This window comes from Miniopterus schreibersii (genome assembly GCF_964146895.1).
Source record: "Miniopterus schreibersii genome assembly, chromosome: 1".
Taxonomy (NCBI): Eukaryota; Metazoa; Chordata; class Mammalia; order Chiroptera; family Miniopteridae; genus Miniopterus; species Miniopterus schreibersii.
In genome coordinates, this window is record NC_138101.1 from 88,650,793 (window position 1) to 88,675,428 (window position 24,636).

General features: G+C 39.7%; 1 protein-coding gene across 1 annotated transcript in view; it reads left to right on the forward strand.

Annotated features, from left to right (window-relative positions):
- Positions 1–24,636, forward strand: part of LOC308567532 (cyclin-Y-like protein 1) — a gene marked incomplete at its 3' end in the record, with an annotated part of 45,962 nt that overhangs the window by 18,334 nt on the left and 2,992 nt on the right. Inside the window, exons 5-9 of the mRNA XM_081159197.1 lie at positions 4,994–5,094; positions 8,048–8,083; positions 10,422–10,473; positions 11,316–11,435; positions 14,847–15,013. Of these exons, the coding sequence (XP_081015323.1) occupies positions 4,994–5,094; positions 8,048–8,083; positions 10,422–10,473; positions 11,316–11,435; positions 14,847–15,013 (476 nt within the window). The remainder of the gene's footprint in view (positions 1–4,993; positions 5,095–8,047; positions 8,084–10,421; positions 10,474–11,315; positions 11,436–14,846; positions 15,014–24,636) is intronic.

Sequence of the window (24,636 nt, forward strand, 5' to 3'; positions counted from 1 at the left end):
TTCCTAACAATCTAGTAATTTGGCAGAGAAAGATGGCTATCAGACAGAAATACTACATTTATGCTACATTAACATAATACCTAGTAAGTTTTCACTTTTGTGTGTGTGGAATTAAATTTTTGATTATATTCACTTCTTGTTTTCTAACAAAGATTTTTCCCCAAAATTCTGTAACATTTGTCACAGGCCTGTCAAAAATATTTTCCATTTCCTAAACAGCATTCCATGTTTTATTGGAAGCAATCTCCCCCCTCTTGTTATCCTTGTCTAGTATAGACTTGCTTTCCCTAGGCCTGCTCTGTGTCTGTTTTGTGGCATATTTCTTTAAAGTCATCTGGGAGCTCACATAACTGTTCTCTTGTGTGGGGTCCCCTATGTCTTAGATCAGTGATTTTCAACCTTTTCCATCTCACGGCACACATAAACTAATTACTAAAATTCTGTGGGCACAACCAGCGTGCTCAGTGGTTGAGCATCGACCTATGATCCTGAAGATCAGGGTTCGATTCCCGGTCAGGGCACATGCCCGGGTTTCGGGCTCGATCCCCAGTGGGGGGCGTGCAGCAGGCAGCTGATCAGTGACTCTCTCATCATGGATGTTTCTATCTCTCTCTCTCTCTCTTTCTCCCTTCTTCCTCTGTCGGAAATCAATAAAGATATATTTTAAAAAATAAAATGAATGAATAAAATAAAATTCTGTGCCACACCAAAAAATATATTTTTTGCCAATCTGACAAAAAAAAAAAGTTATAATTTTGATTAACTCACACTGGACATCTCTTGTTGTGTTGGCTGTTGTCATTTTTTATTTGACAATCTAAGGGAAAAGAGATTAGTGTCTCTGCCTGAATAGTCAGGTATTGCATGCTTTAAAAATTCTTGTGGCACCACAGTGTCCTGCGCTTACACTGGTTGAAAATCGCTGTCCTAGGTGGTATGTTTTTCTCTGTCCTGGTTTTACTGGAGCACTTTTTCCTGGGAAAGGATACATGGGCAGAAATTTTTTAGAGATCTAGCCTCTCGGAAATGCCTCCTGTTTAATAAAATACAGAATTCTGGGTTGAAATTAATTTTTGCAGTACTAGAGGCATTTCTACTGTTTTCTCACCACAGTTGCTCTTAAGTCTGTTGACATGGGATGATACATTATATATTATTAATTTTAGTGATTTCCCCATCCCTTTCTTCCCTGGAAACTTTTAGAACCCTCTCTGTTCCCGGGGTTCTGGAATTTATAATATGTTTTTGTTTGTAAGTTTCCATTTTATTGTGGCCATCAAGGCTACAGGTCTGATCTGCTTTCAGGGAATTGTTTTTGATTGTTTCATATATCCTCTATTCCTTTTTTCTAGTATTCCCATTACTAAGAAGTTGGAACTCTCAGGCCAGGATTCCTGCACGATTCTCTAATTTCCCCCTCTCTTTTCCCCCATTTTTTCTTTTTCTACCTTCTGGAGATTTCTTTGCCTTTATGCCCCAGCCCTTTTATAATTCTCTGTTTTGTCCATCTTGTCTTTAATGTACACTGTCTCTTACTGTCTTTCTTTTCTGAAGGATTTCATTCTTTTACCAAGACCATTTTTTGCCTTTTTGAGGTTAAGAATTACTTTTTTATATTTTCACTTGCTCTTGAATTTTATCAATCCCATTAATTTTCTTTTCTTTTATGCAATAGTTTATTTTACATAGGACAACTCATTTGCTGATACCATAGGTTCTAAGTTGCTCTATTAAAGTAATCACTAAAAAAAGTGATGTTCTTAGCATGTAGATTTTAGGAAATGTTTTCAACTTTTGTTTATGAGTTCAGATGTTTTTTAATTAAATTCATTGGGGGGACGTTGGTTAATCGGGTCACATAGGTTTCAAGTGTACATGTCTGTGATCCATGATCGGTATGTTGCACTGTGTGCCCAGCCCCCAAAGCCAAGTCACCTTCCCTCAGCATATATCTGGGCCCCTTACCCTTTACTACCCCCCACACCCCTTCCCTCTGGCAGCCACCGTGCTGTTGTCTGTGTCTGTGAGTTTTCGTTTTATATCCCACACATGAGTGAAATCATGGGGCTCTTCGCTTTCCCTGACTCCTTGTTTAGCTGAGCATCATGATACCCATGTTGTCGCAGTGGCAGTGCTTCCCTCTGCTTGTGGCCGAGAGCTGTTCGGCTGTATGTGGGCCCCGCAGCTGCTTCATCCAGACCTTTCCTGGAGGGCACTTTGTTTCCTCCCGTGCCTTGGCCACTGGGGATAATGCTGCAATGAACAAAGGGGTGCATCTTTGCAAACATTATCTTTGCAAATGAATGTTTTCAAATTTCTCAGGTATATAACCAGAAGGGGGGTTCCTGGGTCATATGGTAGCTCTATTCTTAATTTTTGAGGACACTCCCTACTGTTTTCCATGGTGGCTGGACCAGTTTATGTTTCCACCAGCAGCGAACGAGGGTTCCTTTGTCTCCACAACCTCTCCCACACTTGCTGTTACCTGTCTTGTTCATAGTCACCATCTGTTTTGATCTGTCCTACTTGTTGGCGTCCCTCAGATGTGTTGTGGTCCCTGACGGCCTGTTGCTATCTAACTGGAAGCACTAGGAGTGAGCAGAAGTTTCGCAACTGACAGGGCTGCACTGCAAGAATTTGGGGGCGGATTCTGAGCCTGCCTTGGGTTCTGTAAGACACACTGGCTTCCTTACCCCTGTTCTAGCCACTCTCTCTGGGCACCAAGGCTGTGCTTCCTCCCCTTTGTTCTTATACTCTGTATAGCTTTTTTTATGCCTTTAATTCTCAGGACATGTCTCTGAAAGGAAGGGGAGTGGAAATAGATTTGTGGTGGGTTTACAAATCTCAAATGTATAGGTTCTAACTCAAACTTAGAACCTATATTTAAAGTGTAAATCAAAGTTTAAAGTTTTAATTCAATACAATTAATATTAATTCAGAGAATATTTTTGGGTATCCCTATAATTAGCATACTACACTTTTCTACCAAAGTCTTGGTTAAGAGTTCTATTCAAACCATGCATTTTGCCGTATTGTCCCATTTATGTGCAACATAGAAGGAGCAGCTTTCATTAATGCATAAAGTGCTAGAAATTTTCAAGTTAATTAAAAGTCATCAATTCTTAATATCCAAAATGTGTCTTGTGAAAAAGTAGAGAGAAAACAGTAAACTTCAGCTTTATTTTTTAATGGATTAAGATGAGACAGTGGGCACAATGGGCGGGGGCAGGATTTCAACAGGTACTTGACTTGATAGTAAGGTTGGGGTTGTCACTCCTTAGACTTCAAGGCTGGTTATTTGTGTAGTCTTTGCTATTGAACTTTAAGTCTACTAAGTTACCCCTTCCCTCTCTGGCAAAGATTGTAAAAGTCCATCTGTCCTGCCATTTGTGCCGAGTGAAGGAAGATACAGCAGGATTTTTGTCTCTGTCCATTCTAGTGACCAACCAGGGGTTCAGATACCTGTGAACACTAAGTTTTCCATAGTATTTTGGTCCTTTTGTTTTCTTTGTATTTGCATTTTTTATCTTTATGTTTGTCACTGTAGTTCTTTGAGGTTGTAAGCCATCAATAGTAAGGTTTTAACCATGAAGAACAATTGTTTTAAATTTTCAAGCAAGATGAGGGGACAGTAACCTGGCAGCCAGGATACCCAGGCTTTGCCAGGAGACTTAATGCTGCCCCCTCTGGGGGATACTAGATACTCGATCCTGGGAAGTCTGAATAGTTGGGAGGAGGCCTGGACTGATGGCAGAGTGTTCAGTGTTCCTTTGGTTGGATGAGGCCAGTAGACCGTAAGTTGTTGATTTACTAAATGAACCCCATGGAGCTTTGAGCCCATGCCTAATTAAAAATTTTCAATGTTTTAGCATGAATATTTTCAAATACAAACAATATACATTTATAGTAGAAAAACATTTTAACTGGAGGAAAATGTGAGCAAATATCACCTAAAGTTTTACCAACTCGTCTATATTTTGGTACATTTTCTTCCTCTTCTTTTTATCCCCCTATAGATAGGTTTTTGGTCATAATTGACTTTTAAAGGTCAATTGACTATTTAAAGGTAATTGACTTTTTATACACCATATTACACTTGTATAGCAGTGCTCTTAAAAGATGACCTTCCACTTAGAATAAAGTATTCAAATGAGTTTTCACATTTTATGCTGTATTTGTCTTTTTGAGATCCGAAAAGTAAATTACAGATTAACTACATAGCTTAAGAAACATCAGAGTTTTAGGTATAGTTAAAATATTTCTACTTTGAGCCCGGCCTGGTGTGGCTCGGGGGTAGAGTGTCGACCTAGGATCCAGGCTATCATGATTTGATTCCTGATCAGGGCACATGAAATCAATAGACATATATTTAAAAATATATATATATATATTTTATATATACATTTCTAGCTTGAAAAAATTTATTCCTCCAAAGAGTGATTCTTTTCAAATTATGCCCTCTGGAACTTTTGGCTAATGAGGAATAAGTGGCTTTGAAGTAAGACATCTGAAACTGGCAAAATTGTGTTTTAGATAATATAAAGATATTTCTGATTATTGGCTACTGGCAGTTTTTAAATGCTCTGTATTTTAAAAGATATCAGCTAGATGTTCTCCCTGTCCTGTCTTTGTGTATTTGTGGGAGATCCTGATGGGAAAGTGTGACCGCATGCTGAAAGCTGCTTTATAATAATATGGGAAAGGAAGGCTCATCTGAATTAGTTTATAAAAATACAGCAGCACCGATACAGTAGGCAGTTAGGCAGAGATGAACAGAGTCGGAGCGACAGGCCAGGTTTGTCACCAGGGTAGAACGCTTTTGTTCCTAGAGATGGGGACCTCGCCCCAGGGTGACCTTTCCTGCCCTAGCATATCACAGGTCAGGCTGTTTACACCCCCTGAGCTTTCATGTTTGATATTTTAACAAAGAAAAAACACATTTTTGTAAGTTTAACTTACTGGGATGTTTTCTTCTATTCTCCTTCCCCTTCAGGTATTTCCAGATCACCACAGAGAAAAATATAGCTCATGCTCAACAATATTTTTAGACAACAGCACAATTTGCCAGCCCGAGACGAGAATCAGTGTACAATGGTGAGTAAAATAGGCTGCCCGGGCTCAGTGACAGACACCTTATGCTACAGGCGTCCTACCCATGTGTGAGCTCATTTGATTGTTCTTTTCCATGATCAGGTTAAGAAACTGGTATCAATTATTATTGATTTCAATTTCCATTTTAATTTGAGAACATGGAAGACGGGAAAGCCAGTGAGCAAATATAAATTTCCCCCCAAGAGTATTCATCTTTACCTGAGGAAATACTGTGGCTGAGATATTGTTGAACAAAATGCAAGGCGAGGTGCTTCTCATTGACTCTTTCTAGAGAAAAGTGTTTCTTTATGAGATAAAGGCCTAAAACCACATGTGCTACTCTGGAAGCTGCTCTTGGCAGGAGGACCAGCTCGGCCCCCACTGGCCCAGGGCATCTGCCTTTACACTTAGTTGGATTTGGTCAGATTTCCCCTGTTCTGTTTTTCCTGCAGTATTTCGGTATTAAAATTCACTTCTCCTCCCAGGAAAAATGCACCAAACCAGGGTTAAGGAACAACTTCTCAAGGCTGATTTCTTCGTGGATAAAATGTGTTCAACTGAGGTTTTAACTTTATAGATGTATTAAATTTAGTTATATATGTATATATAGATATATAAATACACTTCCAAGACACCGTATTGATCCATATATAAGAAAATCAAAGCAGGAAAAAATTAGATAAGTGAAGTTTTGGAAACGCAGCCACAGTCAGGTCTATACTTAAGCAAATGTAACAGTGTCATGATGCTGCTGAAAATTATTCAGTAAGTTCTGTGAGCCCTACATAGTTTACAATTGCAGATGCACTTTAAAACATGCTAAGATGAAACTTTAAAGCTACTTAAGAGCGAAATAAAATTAAAATAGGACATAGAGCTTCCTGAATTCCATTGGGGTTTTCCAAGGAGCATTATCAGCGTCTCCCTGGGATATGAGAGCTGATTTTCCAGAACAGTTTGGGAAATGCTACCTGAAAATATTAGTAGCCTCATTCCTAATTTTTCAGTCCTAAAAATATAATTTGTTCATAAATTTAATTTTGTTTCTCTTGTACCAGCTTTTTTACTAATTAAATTCTCAGTAACTTCTACTTTATTAAAAACTGGGAGTTCACAATCATAATACTGTAACTTTCTTCTCTCACTTATAATAGTAGTTGAGATCAAATTGTGTTTCATCAAAAATTGAGCCCCAAACCTCTCTAAAGTCCTGAGCTTTGGCACCTATCACATAATCATTTAATCTTTTTATGCAGCCAGGACACTAAATCCTGGAGTAAGAAAAGGACTCCACTCTGGCTGCATTCCATAGGTTCTTTGGAATTCAAGGTTCTGATGTTACAGTATATAATTCAAAAGTAATTGTAAAGACTAACCTTGCTCAGACAAGTAGGTGTTATGCTTTTTTTCACCAAATTAGTCTAATTTTTGGAAGTACAGTCAGCTTTAATTTGCTCTCATCAGGTTTTGAAAATTATCAGTACATTTACTATTTGTAAAATAAAGGTTTTCTGAGAAAATTATTAGGAATGGTTTTGAAAAGATGTTTATTATGGGGCAGTAGTGCATTGTTCTCAATGGGGTCGGGGAGCCTTATTAGAATCATGGATGCAGCTTTTTTCAAAATGTGTGTCTCTAAACACATGCAGCCCCTGTCCCCTCCCCCAGCACACTCCCTCTCACAAGCCTTTGATGAGCTGGGGAAGGATGGGGGGCATCATTATATGGAGAAAAGCATCCAGGGTGATCCTGATTTCAACCCTAATTCATGTGTTCACATTGCAATCACCTGAGAAGCTTTCCAAACAACCCAGAGTCATACCCAGTGCCCGTTAAGTCAGAGCATCTCAGGGCGGAGCCAGGCGGTTTTTAAAGCTCCTCTGAGGATCCCAATTACAGCCAAGCTTGGGCAGCACACTGCCTGGTGAGAGGGCAGGAGGGAGAGGCCTGCTGCTCACCATTGCTGGGACCTTGAGCAAGTCAGTTTTCACCTTGGTTACCTTACCTGTAAAATGGGTTGTTGAATTAAATGTCATCACAAGTTCCTTGGTTCTTTTCAGCTTAGATGCTTCAAATTCTCTGATTTAAAAATCAATTTGAAGATGAAACTGAAGCCCTATAGAAGTACCCATTAGATACTAACAATGTTACAGGCCTTTTTACAAGTGCTCATATTCTATAGACCTAGTTATAAAATTCAATTTTGCTTTCCCTCAGTTATTTTGAGTTTCATTTTAGAAACTGAGAGCAAAGAGGAAAAGCATATGACTTAATCTACAGTACTCCTTTGTTTCATATTACACGGAATCTGCGAATACCTTAGGAATACAGTACCTTACACAGTACCCGAGGACGTACATCTGCTCATTAAAATTGCACTTAAATTAATTTCGAAATAAATGTTATTAATATTACCCTGTATACTGCTATGCTGCGTTGTTGGCACTGCTTGTTTTAGGAGAATTAGACCTGTTGATTTTGTGGGTTCTTATATATGCCATTAAATTTTCTAACAATTGTGTAAAAGTGATCTTAAATGATTTGGTTTGGTATAGAGAATTTAATTTACCTTTAGGCAAATGATGGAAGATGGGTGGGTGGAAAAACTACTGTATGGCTTAAATTTAAGCATGTGTACAAGCAGATCTATCTTGTACAGGATTAAAGATTCTATGAGCAAAGGGCAAATGACAGGAGAGATGTGTAATAACTTCCATACTGAAATAACCAACCAAAACATGTCTTCTAACAGCATATTCCCTAGCATTTTGGTTTTCCTAATTTTGCTCAAAGCCAGAGAACTGCAACAAGGCAAAAAGTGCCCATGAGAAACTGTTCTGAATGAGGATTTCATGGCCACTGGGCCCTGGGAAGGTCCTTCCCCACCACAATCCCTTTGAAGACATGTCTTCAGACCTAACATGGACTCAGTTCTTCCATTTTTTTCTCTCCACAGCCTGGTATTAGCAATATATTACCACATCAAGAAAAGGTGAGTTTTAAAACCTGTCTTGTTATTCTAGCTAATAAACTGATAAGATATAAACTTTAGTGTTAGGTAATATATATGGACATTATTGGAGTAAGCTGTAGAGTGCTTTTATTACATTATTAAAGTGAATCATTTTTGTCTTAGGACTCAACCCTTAAGCTATTGATCCCAAAGGATATTTGTGTATGTGGGCTATACTGATATTTACTGTATTAGAAATTAGAAATTAAAATTGAGAATTTAGAAATACGTCCCTTGTATGTTGAACCATGGTTTTTCGTAGCACTGTGGAAATGTTGAGCTAGATAATACTTTTTTCTGGGGGCTGCCTTGTGCGTTGTAGGATGTTTGGCAGCATCCCTGCCCCTCCTCACTAGATGCCAGCAGCACACTCTTCCCGCGCCTCACGGTGACAACAGAGCATGTCTCCAGCCAGGGCGGGATGCTTCCTGGGGACAAAACACCCCTGATTGGGAACAGTAGTATGAACATAATATTTCATAAAAGAGAGTTACTTTGCACAACAAAAACATTGAGTGGAAATTGTGTCACTTATTTACATTTTTGCAAGTCTCCGTATGTCTGGTAATAGACATCAGCTGATTCCCATGTATACCCTGTCTTCAGTCATTTGTGATTACTTCAGTTATCTTGATAATTTGTTTTGAAGAAACAATGTGAAGACCATGCCTGATGTAGCTGTATGGCTAGAAAAGGCTGTATTTTTAAATCCTTCAGATAATTGTGGATATCATTTGATATTGTACCCAAAGTCCACAAGTGCTAGTTTCTTAAATTAGTTACAATGGAATTTGAAACCATATCCATGAACTTGTAGTAAGGTCTCTATTAAATTAATATCCATTCAGATATCGTATATGCTGAATGAATCTTTTTATTGTAAATAATTTTATGATAATATTATGCATTGGTCATTTGGAAAGTGTTGGTTCACATTTCTTCATACAGTATTAAAATTCACAGTTGTTAGTTAGCATCATATCACCACCAGTCTTCCCTGAAAGTCCCTTAAGTATTGAAAAGCTGTCAGGCTCACACAAAAAAGGTACAAGTTTTCCCCAGTCTTGATTTTTAGCTTGATAGCTTGAATTGTTTCACTGGCAGCAAATATACAAGTTATTTTCCTTGAAGTGAGATGCTTACTTTTCAGTTTTGAGAGACTGACAGTTATACTATCAAATAAAGATGTTATTCAATGAAAAAAGTCAATTGTTCAGCTCACAACTAAGTCACAAGTACTTTTCCTTAACAACCACTATTCGATATGCAGAAGTGCTTAATGCATACTTCCCCCTTACTCAGATATAAATAAGAATCAGCGTTTAATAACACTACCCTTACTGCTTTGTCAAGGATGTGCTCCAGTGACGCAGAATTTGTTTTTCAACCAGTGGCCGTGAGGAATAGAGTGACTCCTAGCACAGGGCGGTGCCCCGGCCTTGACTCAGGCTCAGAAGCCAGTTTTACTGACTTTTCTTTTATACAGTCATTGCAATGTCAGTATAGACGCAGGCAATGCCTTAGGATTTCTATAAAAACAGTTTTGGCCTCAAGTTTCTCCTGAAACTGGTCTAGGGGACCCCAAAGGCCTGTAAAACACATTCGGAGAACCACTGTGTGGAAAATTAAACTTAAAAACAGACTGGTTTTCCTGGCCAGTGCGGCTCAGTTGGAGCATCGCCCCAAGGGGGCAGGTTCCATTCCCAGTCAGGGCCCATGCCCAGGTTGTGGGTTCGGTTCCATGAGGCCACGTTCCTGGGTTTCAGGTTCGATCCCCAGTTCGGCGTGTGCAGGAGGCAGCCTTTCGATGTGCGTTCTTCCCTCTCTCTCCCCCTTCCTCTCTAAAACCAGTAACTGGTCATTTTTAAAATAAAAAGGCAAGTTTTTAACTCAAACTCTTTAAAAAGGACAAGAAGAAACACACAATAATAATACAATATAGGAAACTAACAAGAGAAGCGAAACTGGGAAACATGAGTCTCGTATTCACATGAATGGCCCGCTCCTGCTCCGTGACGCGCTCCTGTGTGGCCCAGGGCGAGGCGGCAGATGGAGTCTGTCGGGGTGACCAGCGTCGCCTGTCAGGGAGGGTCAGCGCCTAGAGAGGCAGCTCTGGCTGCTCACTGTAGAGATTTCACAGAATTGGATGTGCTGGGTAAAAAGAGGCCAGAAACTTCTTACGGAATCTAAGAAGAATTAGTAGGACTCTGTTGAACATTAAGCTTCTCCCTCTACCCCTCTCCACTCCCAGCAGATGTGTTACTAAGATATTCACAATTCCTGGATTTGTTTTTAAAATCACCTTCTTATTTTATAGAGGTGGAAATAGATCCAAGGACATTTTTGATGAAAGGCTGCACCCGCTGACAGTAAGTATCAGTTGTATTGCGGTTGTATTTTTTCCCATATAATTATGTGTATTTCATGATGATTTGCTTAGAAATTAATCACTAGAAGAAAATTACTCCCTCCAGCTTGAGTCAAAATTACCTTCCTTTGGTTTCTTTCTCACCCCATGTTGTAGCTAATTATTTTACAAAGGGAATGTTGTATAGGAAATATGTCAGTAAGAACTGAGCTTCAGCTTTGTACAGGTAGTGAGCTAAGGTGAGTGAACATGCCTTCCCCAGAAAAGTATATCATTTTAAAAGATAGTTTTCAGTAACATCAGACAATATGAATATTTGTAAGTAAACCTAACAGATATGTGAAGATCTCTATGAAGAAAATTAAACAACTATTTAAATTTTGAATAAATTAGAATGGCAAAAAAATTTCCAGTTCCCATCTTCTGATGCCCTAGAGCAATATGTGACTGCTGACTGCTGTTTAGCACGGCACAGCCTTAGGGCCCTGTGGGTACAGCAAACTGGAAACACATTTTCAGAGTTGGTTGCAGAGAAGTAGGACATGAGGATGAATAAGTCCTTTGAGCCTAAAGATAGTTCACATTTAGGTAGAATTCTGTGTGGGGAAGGTGAAAAGGAACATGTAACTTTTCTGAGGTTGTGCCTGCATTTTTCTTAAATGACCGTTGGTACTGAATATTGTTTTTTAAGGTCCCATTGTTTATATTTAAAAGACTAAAAGACATGTCACCCAATCAAAATTATTTTCAGGGGCACATGGGCACAGGTAGGAGACAGCTCTCAGGAAAGCACTTTTTGTTTTTCTTCAGTGGATAGTGACATTGCATTTTTCCTCCTTTCAGCAGGAAGCGGTTCCAGAGGAAAACTTCGATCATAATCCTGATCCTGAAACTATTTATGGATTCATTCGGCCTTTTTTCAATGACCTAAATCTAACAGCTGAATTTTCAATAACAACTTTGGTAAGATAGTTCTTTCAGAACTTTATTAAGGGAAACCTATCAAAGGAGGTGAAAAACACACATTTGAGCTTAATAACCATTATGATTTCTAATGCCCTTGCTTTCCTCATCCCCAAACATTTGCTATTAAAGACAGCAGGAGAGGTTTCCTGTTTCTCCCTCCACACCTCAGGAGACATATGCACATGCAGTGCACACATGTGCACACCTACAAGGTGTGCTGATGGGGCAGGATGTTGGCAATAACAGAACCTTGTGGGCCCCCAGGCAGTGACCGGTTCAGTGCAGGCGTAAGCTGAGTCCCAGGCTGTATTCCCCAGGCAGTCCTAATGTGTGTCCTGACTGGGAACTAAAGCCCTAAATTCTCTGTTCCGTGGATGATGGGTGTTCACCCATCCTTGCTGTCCTCTCGTGCCTGTCTGTGAAGTTGCCCAGGATTGGCGTGCAGTGGTGCCTGACAAGGCTTTGCTAGTTGCCTGCTAAACTACAGCTGCGTGAGGACCTTTGTGTCATTCATACAGAATTCCTATGGTCAGATTTTATCATCTGGAATAAGTGGTCCTATTCTAGTGAGAAGTAATGGGATTGTACTAATTCCTGCTCCAGCAAACCTAAAGGGGAAAGCCTACTGCTTGGTCTGGAGGGAAAGATTCCTTAGGTCAGTGCCGCCTCCTTCAGTATTCAGTTCAAACCTTGGAGAGGCAGCCTGTGCTTCTGAATAGAGACCCCTGAATGGGCAATGGGTCAGATGCAGGACTTTTCATGGAGCTACCAGCCACTTGGAGCGCTTAGCACATGCTGGAGAAAGGTAGGAGTGGGGCTCCCATGAGGAGAGCAAGTGATACAGGAGGGAGAGCATCTGGGTTGGAAGAGGCGAGTTCTCTGTAGAAGAGTTAAGCTTGATGCACCTGGGAGACAGCAGAGTAGAGGTCTCTAGAAATCAGTCGAATGCATGGAATTAGAGCATGGATCTGAGCAAGAGGTAGGGAATTAAGATTAGCTGTTCAAATGCAGAGAAAGTAGGTGAATAAAAAGAGTACAGAAGATAGAACAGTGACACGAATAGGTATTCAGTGGACATTTATGGAATGAGCAACTTCTTGGTAGCATTTAGCATTTTGACCACGCTCTCTTGAACCTCACTTATCTTGACTTCTATTTATTATTTTCTCCTTTTGCCACCACTCTAAGCCAGTCCTGGGGCCTTCTCCCTTTAGTGTGATAGTCCTTACAAATCTAAGTGCTGAGGATGGAGAGACCTCACTGAACTATAGAAGATGAGGAGCTCTGTCCTTATAGGCAGAGGGGACAAGTGCAAGATTCTGAGACGGGAATGTGTTTTTTGTGACTGAGGAACAGTGAGGTATGGCCATTGTGCTCAGAGAGTGGAATGAGGGAAAGAATGTAGGACATGAGGCCAAAGAAGGGCAAGTCCTATATTTCAGGGCTTTGTAGCTTGCAAGCCATGGAAAGAAGTTACATTTTTATTTGTTTGATAGGAATTCTTTGTCAGATATTGAGCAGGGAAGAGAAGTGTTCTTAGTTAGAGACTGTCCTGGCTACTTTTGGGGAGAAGAGACTGTAGCTGGGAGTCTGACTGGAGACCAAGAAGTCAGGAGGAAATAACAGTGACACAGGTGAGAAGTGACATATAGAAGAGATAGCAGTCTGATTTCCAATGACAGGTGGAGATGACAAGAATTGCTAACCGATTGGAGCAGGGTAACTCAATTGGAAGTTTTTGGCCAAGGACCTAGACCAGTGACAGTGCCCTATATGATGTTAAGGAGTGCTTCGGGAGTGGGGATGAAGAGCTCTGGTTTGCATGCCAAAGGCACCGATGGCCTTAGCAATAATGCTTTCAGTAGAGTGTCAGTGCCAGGGGCAGACTAAAGTGGGTTGAGGAGAGAATGGGAGATGAGAAGCAGCATCAGGGCATTTGCTGTGAGCAACGTGAGGAAGCAGTCTTGGGGTTGCAGGGGGTGGGAGGGAAACAACATAAACACATTCACATTGAGGGCAGTCTCCGGAGGACAGAGGATTTGTCAGAGAGAGGCAATTGTGGGAGTTGTTCTTCAAAAGTGGGATGGGATCGACGTCTCTGATAAAAGAGTTTCAGTGAGAAGAGAAATCTCAATTCCACCGACACAGGAGGGCAAGTGGTATAAATGAATGAATAGTGCCACATAGCACATCTGCCAGTGAAGGTGATGGGAAGTTGAGAGATTGCCAACGTTGTGTAAGTGCCTCTAATTATTCCCATAAAGTAGAAAGTTGAACTTTGTAAATAAGTTCATTCTCAAAATACCTGACAGCCCTGAGTTTTGGTAGATTGTTGGAAACTTTCACTAAGAACACATAATGTTCAATAACCATTTGTTTTTTTAAATACAGTTGAGTTTCAATACCTTTGGTAAATCTGAGCTGTCAATCTGATAACCTCAGACAGTAAATATACTCTTTAACGTGGGACTTTCTTCTTTTTGTCAGAGGGCACACATGCTCTTCTGCAAAGCATCCTTTGGGGTAACAAGCCACCGCTTGCCTCTACAGCCTTTATTTAGCTGTTAACTTCACCCAGTTCTTTGTGGAATAGACATCGAATATGTGAAAGAAATCATGAAACCTCGCCAGCTACCTGGCAGGTTTAAAGGAGGACCAGGGAGAGACACTGGCAGCTGTGTTACCACCTGAAACCAACAGAATTGACTAAGCTTCTGGTTGTGTCAGAAAGAGATGAATTTCATGAAATGATAATGGAGATGTGAAGCTTGGGGGATCTAAAAGGACTGTTCTTTGTGTGCGTGTGTGTTTCTTTCAAGGACACTAAGTCCAGGAATACTTGACAGCTGCTCGGACCTGCCTCAAGCGCTCCTGTCTGTCCTGCCTGTCCTGCTGCACCCACAGCAGCCACTGGGGGGCTCTCTTGATGACCAGGTTTTATCTTCTGCTTGTGCCACAAAAGGACTAGTCACTGTGTAAAGAAGATACAAATGTGCTCAGTATTTCCAGGGATTTACATATTCAAGTGCTCTGTAAAATCGCCCCATAACTACCAGCCAGGCATGAAGCAGTGCACATGGCAGGCACTCAAGCATCTGCGCGGGGCCTGGGTGTGCTGCCCTTTACAAGTGGGATGGTAATAACATTCCTTCAGGAAGCCCTTTGCCAAGGTGTCCATTCATTCCTGTCACCAAAAAGTGGGCTGGGAATTCACATGGGCCAAGTAGGCAACAGAAGTATTTGATTTGCAGCTGTGACTTGGCCTCTGGCTTTGGCTGGCCCAGCAGCCTCTGTAGAACCTAAGAGTAAAAGGCGAGTCAAAAACAGATGAAATCTGTCATTCCTAACAGTTCTTATCGCAGCACTTAAACTGAACTAGAATCAAAGACCAGTGTTCTCCTTTTGCAGATTTACTTAGAAAGACTTACAGTTTATGCTGAGATCGACATTTGCCCCACGAACTGGAGGAGAATTGTTCTGGGAGCCATTCTTCTTGCTGCCAAGTATTTGCGCGACTGGGTTGTACGGAATTATCGCTTCTGCCAAATCCACCCGGGCATCACACTCAAGGACATGTGAGTTTGCAAGGTTTTGGTGACCTTTCTAACCATTTTCCAATACCTCTTTTGGCCCCATAATGTTTACATATTAAGAAATATTTTTAAAGGTTCCATTGTGCAGAGAACTGAATGAGGCATACAAGTACATTCATTTTTCTATCCACATTTGCTATAACAATTCATATTCCTCACTAATCAGTAGGCCTTCATGTGCTATTGTTTCAATAATCTTCGTGATAATTTGAAATGTAATTTTCTGACGTTTATTTGCAAATATTTTACAAGCTAACATCCTAAAACAACAGTGCTATTAATATCTTCATGGCTTTCTGAAAGCAGTCTACCAGTTCCAGTCTTTTTCTTCCCCTCTTTTCCTTTTTTACTTATTTATTCTTTTTTTCCAGTTAGAGTTTACATTCAATATTATTTTGTATTAGTCTCAGGTGTACAGCATCATGGTTAGAAAATCATACGCTTTGCAAAGGGAAATGATGTGGTATTTGTATTTCTCTGACTGACTTATTCCACTTAGCATAATCCCTTCTAGGTCCATCCATGCTCTCACACATGGTAAGATTTCACTCTATGGAAAGATTTCTTTTCATGGCTGAGGAATATGCCATTGCTTTTTCATCCACTCATCTATTGATGGGCACTTGAGTTGCTTCCATAGCTTGAGGATTGTAAGTAATATGGCAGTGAACACAGAGGGCATAGATTGTTTTGAATTCGTGTTTTGGGTTTCTTCAGATACATACCCAGAAGTGGAATCACTGAGTCATAAAGCAGTTCCCTTTGTAATTTCTTGAAGAAACTCCATAATGTTTTCCACAATGACGGCACCAATCTGCATTCCCACCAAAAGTGTGCAGTGTTCCCTTTTCCCCACATCCTCTTCAGCAATTGCTGTTTGTTGATTTATTGATGATGGACATTCTGACAGGTGTGGGGGGAAATCTCATTGTGGTTTAATTTGCGTCTCTCTCACGATTAGTGATGTTGAGCATCTTTTCATATGTCTGTTGTCCATCAGTGTGTCCTCTTTAGAGAAGTGTCTGTTCAGGTTCCCTGTCCATTTTTATTTGGATTGTTTTTATTTTTCCTGTTGAGTTATATATGTTTTTTAATAAATTGTGAATAATAACCCCCTTACCAGATATATCATTGTCAAATATGCTTTCCCATCAGTAGGTGGTCTTTTTATTTTGTTGATGTTTTCTTTTGCTGTGTTAAAACTTTTTTGTTTGATGTAGTCCCATTTGCTTATTTTTTCTTTTGTTTCACTTGCTTAGGTAATCTATTAGCAAAATAATATTACTAAGAGAAATGTTCCAGGTTTTACTGCCTGTTTTCTTCTAGGAGATTTATGCTTTTGAATCTTAAATTTAAGTTAATAACTCATTTTGAGTTTATTCTTGTATATGGTGTAAGGAGGTGGTCTACTTTCATTTTTTGGAAGTATCTGTCTAATTTACCCAACACCATTTATTGAGTTGACTGACTTTACTCCATTGACTGATCTCTCCTTCGTTGTCAAGTATTAATTTACCATATAGTTGTGGGTTTCTTTCTGGGCTTTCCATTCTGTTCCATCGATCTATAGGTTTGTTTTTATGCCGTTACCATGCTGTTTTGATTACTATACGCTTGTAGTATAGTTTGAAATCAGGTTGCATGATACCTCCAACCTTGTTTGTTTTTTTCTCAATTGCTCTGAATATTCAGGGTCTTTTGTTGTTCCATATAAAATTTTGGCTTATTTGTTCTACTTCTGTAAAATACATCTTTGGTATCTTGATAGGAATTTAATTGAATCTATAGATTGTTTTGTGTAGTATAGACATTTTAAAGATGTTAATTCTTTCTATCCATGAGCATGGTATATGCTTCCACTTATTTTTATCTTCTTCACCTTCTTTCTTGAGTGTCTTGTAATTTTCCAAGTACAGAGGTCTTTTTATCTCCTTGGTTACATTTATTATTAGGTATTTTTTGTTGTAATTATATATGCGATTGTTTTGTAGTTTGCCTTTTTGATAGTTCATTATTGGCATATAAAAGTGCAAATGATTTCTTGATATTTATCTTGTATTTGCTACTTTACTGAATTTATTTGTCAGTTCTGGTAGGTTTTTTGGTGTAATCTTTAGACTTTTCTATACATAGTAACATGTCATTAGGAAATTATGACAGTTACTTATTCCATTCCAATTCTGTGGCCTTTTACTTTTTCTTACTGTCTGATGGCTCTGGCTAGGACTTCCAGTACTATGTTGAATAAGAGTGGGGAAGGTGGACATCCCTGTCCTGGTTCTGATCTTAAGGGAAACTATTGCAGTTTTTCTTCATTGAGTGTAATGTTAGCTGTTTGTTTGTTATATGTGGCCTTTATTATGTTGTGATATGTTCCATCTGTTCTTACTTTGCTGAGAGTTGTTATCATAAATGGGTTATGGAATTCGTGAAATTTTTTTCTGCATCTCTTGATATGACCATATAGTTTTACCTTTCGTTTTGTTCATATTTATGTGTGTCATGTAAATTGATTTGCAGATATTGGACGGACTTTGTATCCTAGGAATAAAGTTCACTTAATCATGGTGTATGATCTTTTTAATGTATTGCTGAATTCAGTTTGCTAGTATTTTGTTCAAGATTTCTGTATCTATGTTCATCAGGGATAGTGTAGTATAATTTTCTTTATTTTTAGTGTATTTATCTGGTTTTGGAATTAGGATAATGTTGTCCTCATAAAATAAGCTTGGGAGTCTTCCATCGTCTTGAATTTTTTGGAATAGTTTGAGAACGATTGGTGTCAGTTCTTCTTTGAATATCTGGTAAAATTTACCTGTGACATCATGTCCAGAACTTTTGTTTGTTGGAAGTTTTGTTTTTTATTTTAATTATTACAGCTTCTATTTCATTAGCTGTAATCAGTCTATTCAGATTTTCTATTTCTTTTTTGTACAGCTTTAGAAGATTGTATATTTCTAGGAATTTATCTATCTCTTCTAGATTATCTAATTTGTTGGAATATACTTGTTCATAATCTTTTCTGATAATCCTTTGTATTTCTTTGGTGTCAGTTCCTACTCTTTCATTCCTGCTTTTATTTATTTGAGTCCTTTCTCTCTTGATGAATCTGGCTAAAGGTTTATCATCTTGCTTATTTTTTCAAAGAAAACCAGATCTTGGTTTATTGATCTTTTCTATGATTTTTAAAATTTTTATTTTGTTTATTTCCACTATGGTCTTATTATTTTCTTCCTTCTACTCAATTTGGGCATTGTTTGTTATTCTTTTTGTCATTCCTTTAGGCATAATGTTAGATAGTTTACTAAAATTTTTCTTATTTCTTGAGGAATACTGGTATATGAATTTCCATCTTAGAACTGCTTTTGGTGTATTTAATATATTTTGGGTTGTTGTGTTTTCATTTTCATTTGTCTCAAGGTACCTTTCGATTTCTTTTTTGATCTAATTGTTAACCCATTGATACTTTAGTTAAATGCTACTTAATTTTTTTAAATCTTCACTTGAGGATATGTATTTATTGATTCTTAGAGAGAGAGAGGAACCTTGATCAGCTGCCTCTCACACGTGCCCACACCAGGGATCGAATCTACAACCTAGGTATGTGTCCTCATAGAGAATTGAACCCTCAAACGTTTGGTGTATGGGACTATGCTCCAACCAAATGAGCAACCCAGCAGGGCAGTTACATGTTATTCAGTCTCCATGTGTTTGTGTGTTTTTCAGTTTATTTTGTAATTAACTTTTAGTATTATACACTAAAAATTAATCAGAGAAGATGCTTGATATGATTTCAGTTTCCATAAATTTATTGAAACTTGTTTTGTGTCCTAACATGCAGTTTATTTTAGAAAGTATTCTCTGTGCACTTGAAGTATATTGTGCTTCTTTGAGGATAAATTCTCTGAAAATAGCCATTGAATCCATATGGTCTAGTGTGTCATTTAAGATGGGTGTTTCCTTGTTGGTTTTCTTTCTGAAAGGCCTATCTATTTATGTCAATTGGGATGTTAAAATCTCCTCCTGTAACTGAATTACTGTGGATTCTGTAGCTGCTTTATATATTTAGGTGCTCCTATATTTGTGCATAAATGTTTACAAGGGTTATATCGTCTTGTTGGATTGATCCCTTTATCACTATGTAGTGTCCTTTTTGTCTCTTATTATAACCTCTTTTTTAAAGTCTATTTTGTCAGATATACGTATTGGTAGCCCAGCTTTTTTTCCCATTTGCATGAAATATCTTTTACCATCCATTTACTTTCAGTCTCCATGTTTCTTTCATCTAAGTTGGGTCTCATGTGGACAGAATATGTATGTCTTATATTCTTATTCAGTCAACTACCTTTTGTCTTTTGATTCGAGCATTCAAGTAATTGACATTTAAAGTGATGATTCATCGATATGTATTTAATATCATTTCATTCCTTCTAACTATGTGTATGTTTTTCCTTTTAAATTCTTAAAGGAGATCCTTTACTTTTCCTGTAGTTCTGTTTTGGTATTAATGAACTGCTTTAGCTTTTTCTTGTCTAGGAAGCTCTTTATTTCTTTTTCAATTTTAAATGATAGTCTTGGTGGGCAGAGTAGTCTTGCTTGTAGATCCTCTCTTTTCATCACTTTGAATATGTCCTGCCTGTGCCTCTGGCCTGAGATGTTTCTGTTGAGAAATCAGTTACAGTGCTCACTTACTAGATATTAGCATGGCCTGTGCACAAGGATGACATGCAAATTTGTGCAGCGTTCCATAATTTTAGTCAGTGAAGCATGCAACAGACTGATGTGTATCAGAGGGAAAGCGGGAGTTTGGAAGAGATTAAGCAAAGAACTTATAGGCATATATGCACAATACATGGACACAGAAAATAGTGCAGTAAAAGTTTGGGGATGGGTGGGTGTAGAGTGGAAGGGGTCTAAGGGGAGGGAAGAGACATCTATAATACTTTCAACAATAAAGATAAAATTAAAAGATAAAAAGGAAGGCTTTAACAGTAAAAAAAAAAAAATCAGTTGCATTCTTTTGGGAGCTAGCATTTAGGTAACTAATTGCTTTTCTCTTGCTGCTTTGAAAGTTCTCTCTTTGTTTTTAATCTTTGCCACTTTGTGATTTATCTTGGTGTGAGCCTCTTTGGGCTCATCTTGTTTGGGACTCTCTGCACTTCCTGGACTTCTGTGTCTTTTTCCTTCACCAGGTTAGGGAAATTTATAGTCATTATTTCTTCAAATAAGATCTTAATTACATGCTCACATGGTCTTTTTTTTCATTCTGGGATCCCTATGATGCTGATATTGTAATACTGCATGTTGTCCCAGATGTCCCTTAAACTATCCTCATTTTTTACAATTTTGTTTTCTTTTTGCTGTTTTGTTTATTTTCTTCTGCCTTGTTTCCAAATCACTAATTGAGTCCTCTACTTCATGTAAACTACTGTTTATTCTTTAAAATGTACTCTTCATTTCAGATATTCTTTCTTTTGACTGGTTCTTTTGTTTGTTTGTTTGTTATCGTCACCTGAGGATATTCTTCCATTGCTTTTCAGAGAGAGTAGAATAGAGGAAGGGAGGGAGAAAGGTGGGGAGAGAGAGGATCATCGATGTGAGAGAGACACATCGACTGGGTGCCTCTTGCATGCACACAGACTGGGGACAGAGTGTGAACCAGCAACCCAGGTATGTGCCTTTGACCAGGAATCAAACCCATGACCCTTCGGTGCTCACGGTGATGCTCTAAACACTGAGCAACACTGACCAGGGCCTGAGTAGTTCTATTTTATGATTTCTAGGTTCTTTTTCATGCTGTTGAAGTTCTCACCAAGTTTCTTGAGCATCCTTATAACCATTGTCTTGAACTCTGTATCTGGTAGATGGCTTGATTTCATTTTATTTAATTATTTTTTCTGGAGATTTCTTCTGTTCTTTCATTTGAGGCATGTTTCTTTGTCTCCCTGTTTTGACTATCTCTCTGTGTTTGTTTCTGTGTATTAAGTCATTCTGCTATGTCTCTCTGCCTTGGTAGAGTGGCCTTATCTAGTAGGTATCCTGTGGCACCCATGGCACACTCTGGAATCACATTAACTGGTGCTCTAGGAATGTTTCTTGTGTGAGATAGGTAAGCCCTTCTGTTGTAGTTTAGTCATCATTGCTGTTGGCCCATTTATGTGTCGGATTGATCCTCATGCTGACTGACTGTGAGGATTGACCTTGACCACAGTGTATGAGCTGCTGTGCAGGAGCTTCCACATGAAGCAAAATTCACCTCAGCAGGGTCTTTGCTTCCTGAGATCTCCCTTTGGATGTGCTGCTTATGGAGCTGATTGCTTCCTGTTCTGATGCTTTCTCAATCTTGCCACTGGGTATATTGGCTTTGAGGCCTTTTGGGATTGACTCAGTGCAGGTCAGTGTCAGACTCTGCCTGTGACTGGCCCTGGGCAATCATCTTGGAGCTATAAAGTGAGTCACAGTTTGCTGCTGCCCTTGCTTTGACTGGGAGTGCATGGGAAGGGCCAAGCTGCTCATCAGGGCCACCTCCCACCAGCAGTGAGCTTTGGTGTAGGTCAGCCAAAGGCCCCAGGCACTTCACAATCCACCTTTACCTGCCTCCACTTGGAGGGTGCCTGATAAGCTCAGTCACTAAAAGAGCCTCTGGCAGTACCAAGTTACTTGAGTTAGGGTCTCAGTGAGTCATCAGGGAGGGGCAAATGATGTTCATCAGGCTGATACAAATTCAAACTTGGTGCCAGTGCTGAGTCTCAGGCCACTCAGAAAAAAATTCCCAGGGTACATCAAGGCCAGTTGACAAATGCTGGGTGCACATAGACATTTTTGGTGGAACGGTGTCTCAGAGAGTCATGTAGGGTGAACCAAGAGAGTTTATCAGGCCCAAACAGACCAAGATATGGTGGTTTGAAGGGATGGTTCTGCACCAGTTGAACATGAGAGGGAAAATTGGCCCCTGACTTGAAGCTACGCAATTCAGTCTGTCCTTTTATTCAGCCGGGACCTCCTGGAGATCCCCAGCGCAACAGGGCAGGGCTGTTAGGATTCCAGAAGGTGGAGCTAGTGGATCTCTTATGAGGCTGGGGTGGCACTTGTTAAGCTCTAAGGAATGGGGATGGGAGGAAAAGGCCCCTGAACCAAAGCCATACAACTCAGTCTCTGATACACCCTGAATCTGCCCAGACCCCTACACCCTGGATCCAGGTAGCTGAATTTTCTGTTGGATGATCTCTGCAGAATGAGAGGACAGAGAGTTGGAGGGTGGGGTTTTGCATTCTCTAAGGCTGATGTCATAAGAAAAGAGTCCTCAGCGGAGAAAGATGATGTCTGTGGGCAGTGGGGGAGAGGGACTCAGCACAGAGATCCTGGCAGGTGTCCCTTAGCTCTTTCCCCAGAGCCACACATCCCAGTTTCTTTTCACTAGTCTGCACTGAGACACCCTCCTTTTTTGTGTGCTTAGGGTAAGTGACCATAAACAAGATTTTGTGTGCTGGCTCTTTAAGAGGGTGCCTGGGTTTCTATGAGACTCCTGTCTCTCCCTGGAAGACAGATTCTTGATGATTTTCATAGCCAGATGTTATGTGGGCTCCTTTTCCTGGCTCTGGTGCCCTGGGCTGGGTGCTGGGCGTGGGGCTGAGACCCTGTGCTTTTAAGAGGAGACCTTTGTAGCTGAGATAGCCCTCTGGGTGCTTGGCCAGTGCACATGGGAGCCAGGGCCAGCCCTTTTCAATCTCTACCCTTCCTACTGGAAGCCTCTCGATGTGGCTTCTTCATATCCTTGGTTATAAGACTTCTGTTCAGCTAGTCTTCTATTGGTTATTCAACTTGATGGCTCTATACTTTAGTTGTAGTTCCATTTTTGTCCTGGGAGGAGTGAGGGTAACTTTTACCTACTCTACCACCATTTTGGATCCCACTCAACATTTTTCTGTTGTCTCCAGTCCATGTTTAAGGGGCATACATCTGGCCTTTGAAGTAAATTTTTGGCCACTGCTATGGCCTTAGCGCCACTAGACTATTGAGCAGGTTCTAGCTTAAACCTGAGTCACACATTGTATATTTGCATTTGCTCCTCTTTTCCTCCTTTTATCTAAAGTTGTGTTGTTAAAGAAACCAGGATAGAAGATTAGCCACATATACAGGTTTCAGATACCTGTGCTCTCTCCTGCTCTTTAATGAGCATTTCATGTGTTTAAAAATAGATCTGATGATTTAGGAAGGTCCTACCTCTCAGGCAGTTAGAGAAACATCACTGGCCTCTCCCAGTGCCCACCCCGTTTGAGAATTTTCAGGGGCACTCAGCAGCCACAGCAGTGCTTTGTGGGAGGCCATGGGTTACCCATGAGGGTGCTCCTCAGAGCTGGCATGCAGAGATGGGAGTGGAACCCCAAACATCACAAGGAGTTTTGATCCGGCCACCAGAGCTGCTGTGAGGGGCCCTGAATGCGGTAGGCAGGATGAGCCCAAAAGGTATTTCCAGCAGACAGAGTGCCTGCTTGACAGTGAAAATGTCTTTGTGTAAAGGGGGTCCAATATCTGGTGATGAAAAAAGATTTGACTTTGCAGTGGTCTGCACACAATGCTATATACAGATGATATATCACAGAATTGTATGCTTAAAATGTATGTAATTTGATTAACCAGTATGACCTCAATAAATTTTATAACAATTTTGAAAAATATGTTTGTGGGTGGCATTTAAGAAAATGTGAAAGGACCCCTCTAGATTATATTTAACATCATAGGAAATTGAGATGATGGTGGGCAGTAGGCAGAATTTGTTTCTGTTACCTTTGCTCGTTACTCTAGAGAAGACCCTTTCAGAATGACCAAAATGCATATTGAGAACGAAAGTGAGAATAGTTGTGATGAAGAGAAAAGGCCAGGGATTATCAGTAGCTTTCAACGTGGCTTTTGGTAGAAAAGCAGACTTTGATAACCATGTAAACTGAGTAGTCAGAGTGACCTTGCTGGTAGTGATCTTAGCAAAGGGTATGACAGTAAATGATAAATTTGAAACCAATGCAATTACTTTTTGGGGGGAAGTTGCAGAAGCTAAAGTGACTTTGACACCACTGTCATCAGTCTTCCATCTGGTCCCTCAAGGGAAGGATAATTTGTGCTCATGAACACTAGCTCCACCATGGTGGGAGCTGAAGTTTTCTAAAAACCCGCGACTCAGCTGGTGGGGCTCTGGTTCTAGTTATAACATCAGAGAACCTGCAGGGAAATGTGTGAGGTGTCATCGATGTGAGCTTCTGGGGAAATGGCTGCAGTGTCTAGGTACAGACCAGTTGTAGAGAATGCTTTTTGAGTATGAACAGAAAACACCAGGAGCTCTGTTTATAACAGACTGCTTTTGTTTATGATCTTTGGTAATTGGGAGACACTATAACCTTGTTTCATGTACATTGGTATCATCCACTTGGTGTTGTCTCCTATTGGTAGTGATCTCCTTGGAGTGTAAATTGAAAAATTGGTGTCTATCAGCTTTTTCTTAAAACTTTCCAACATCTATGTGTCTTTTTAGAATATGATTTTCCAGGGACATCTGTAATATTTTAAACAAAAATAAAATTTAAAAGTAAAAAAAAAAAAGTAAAAAAAAA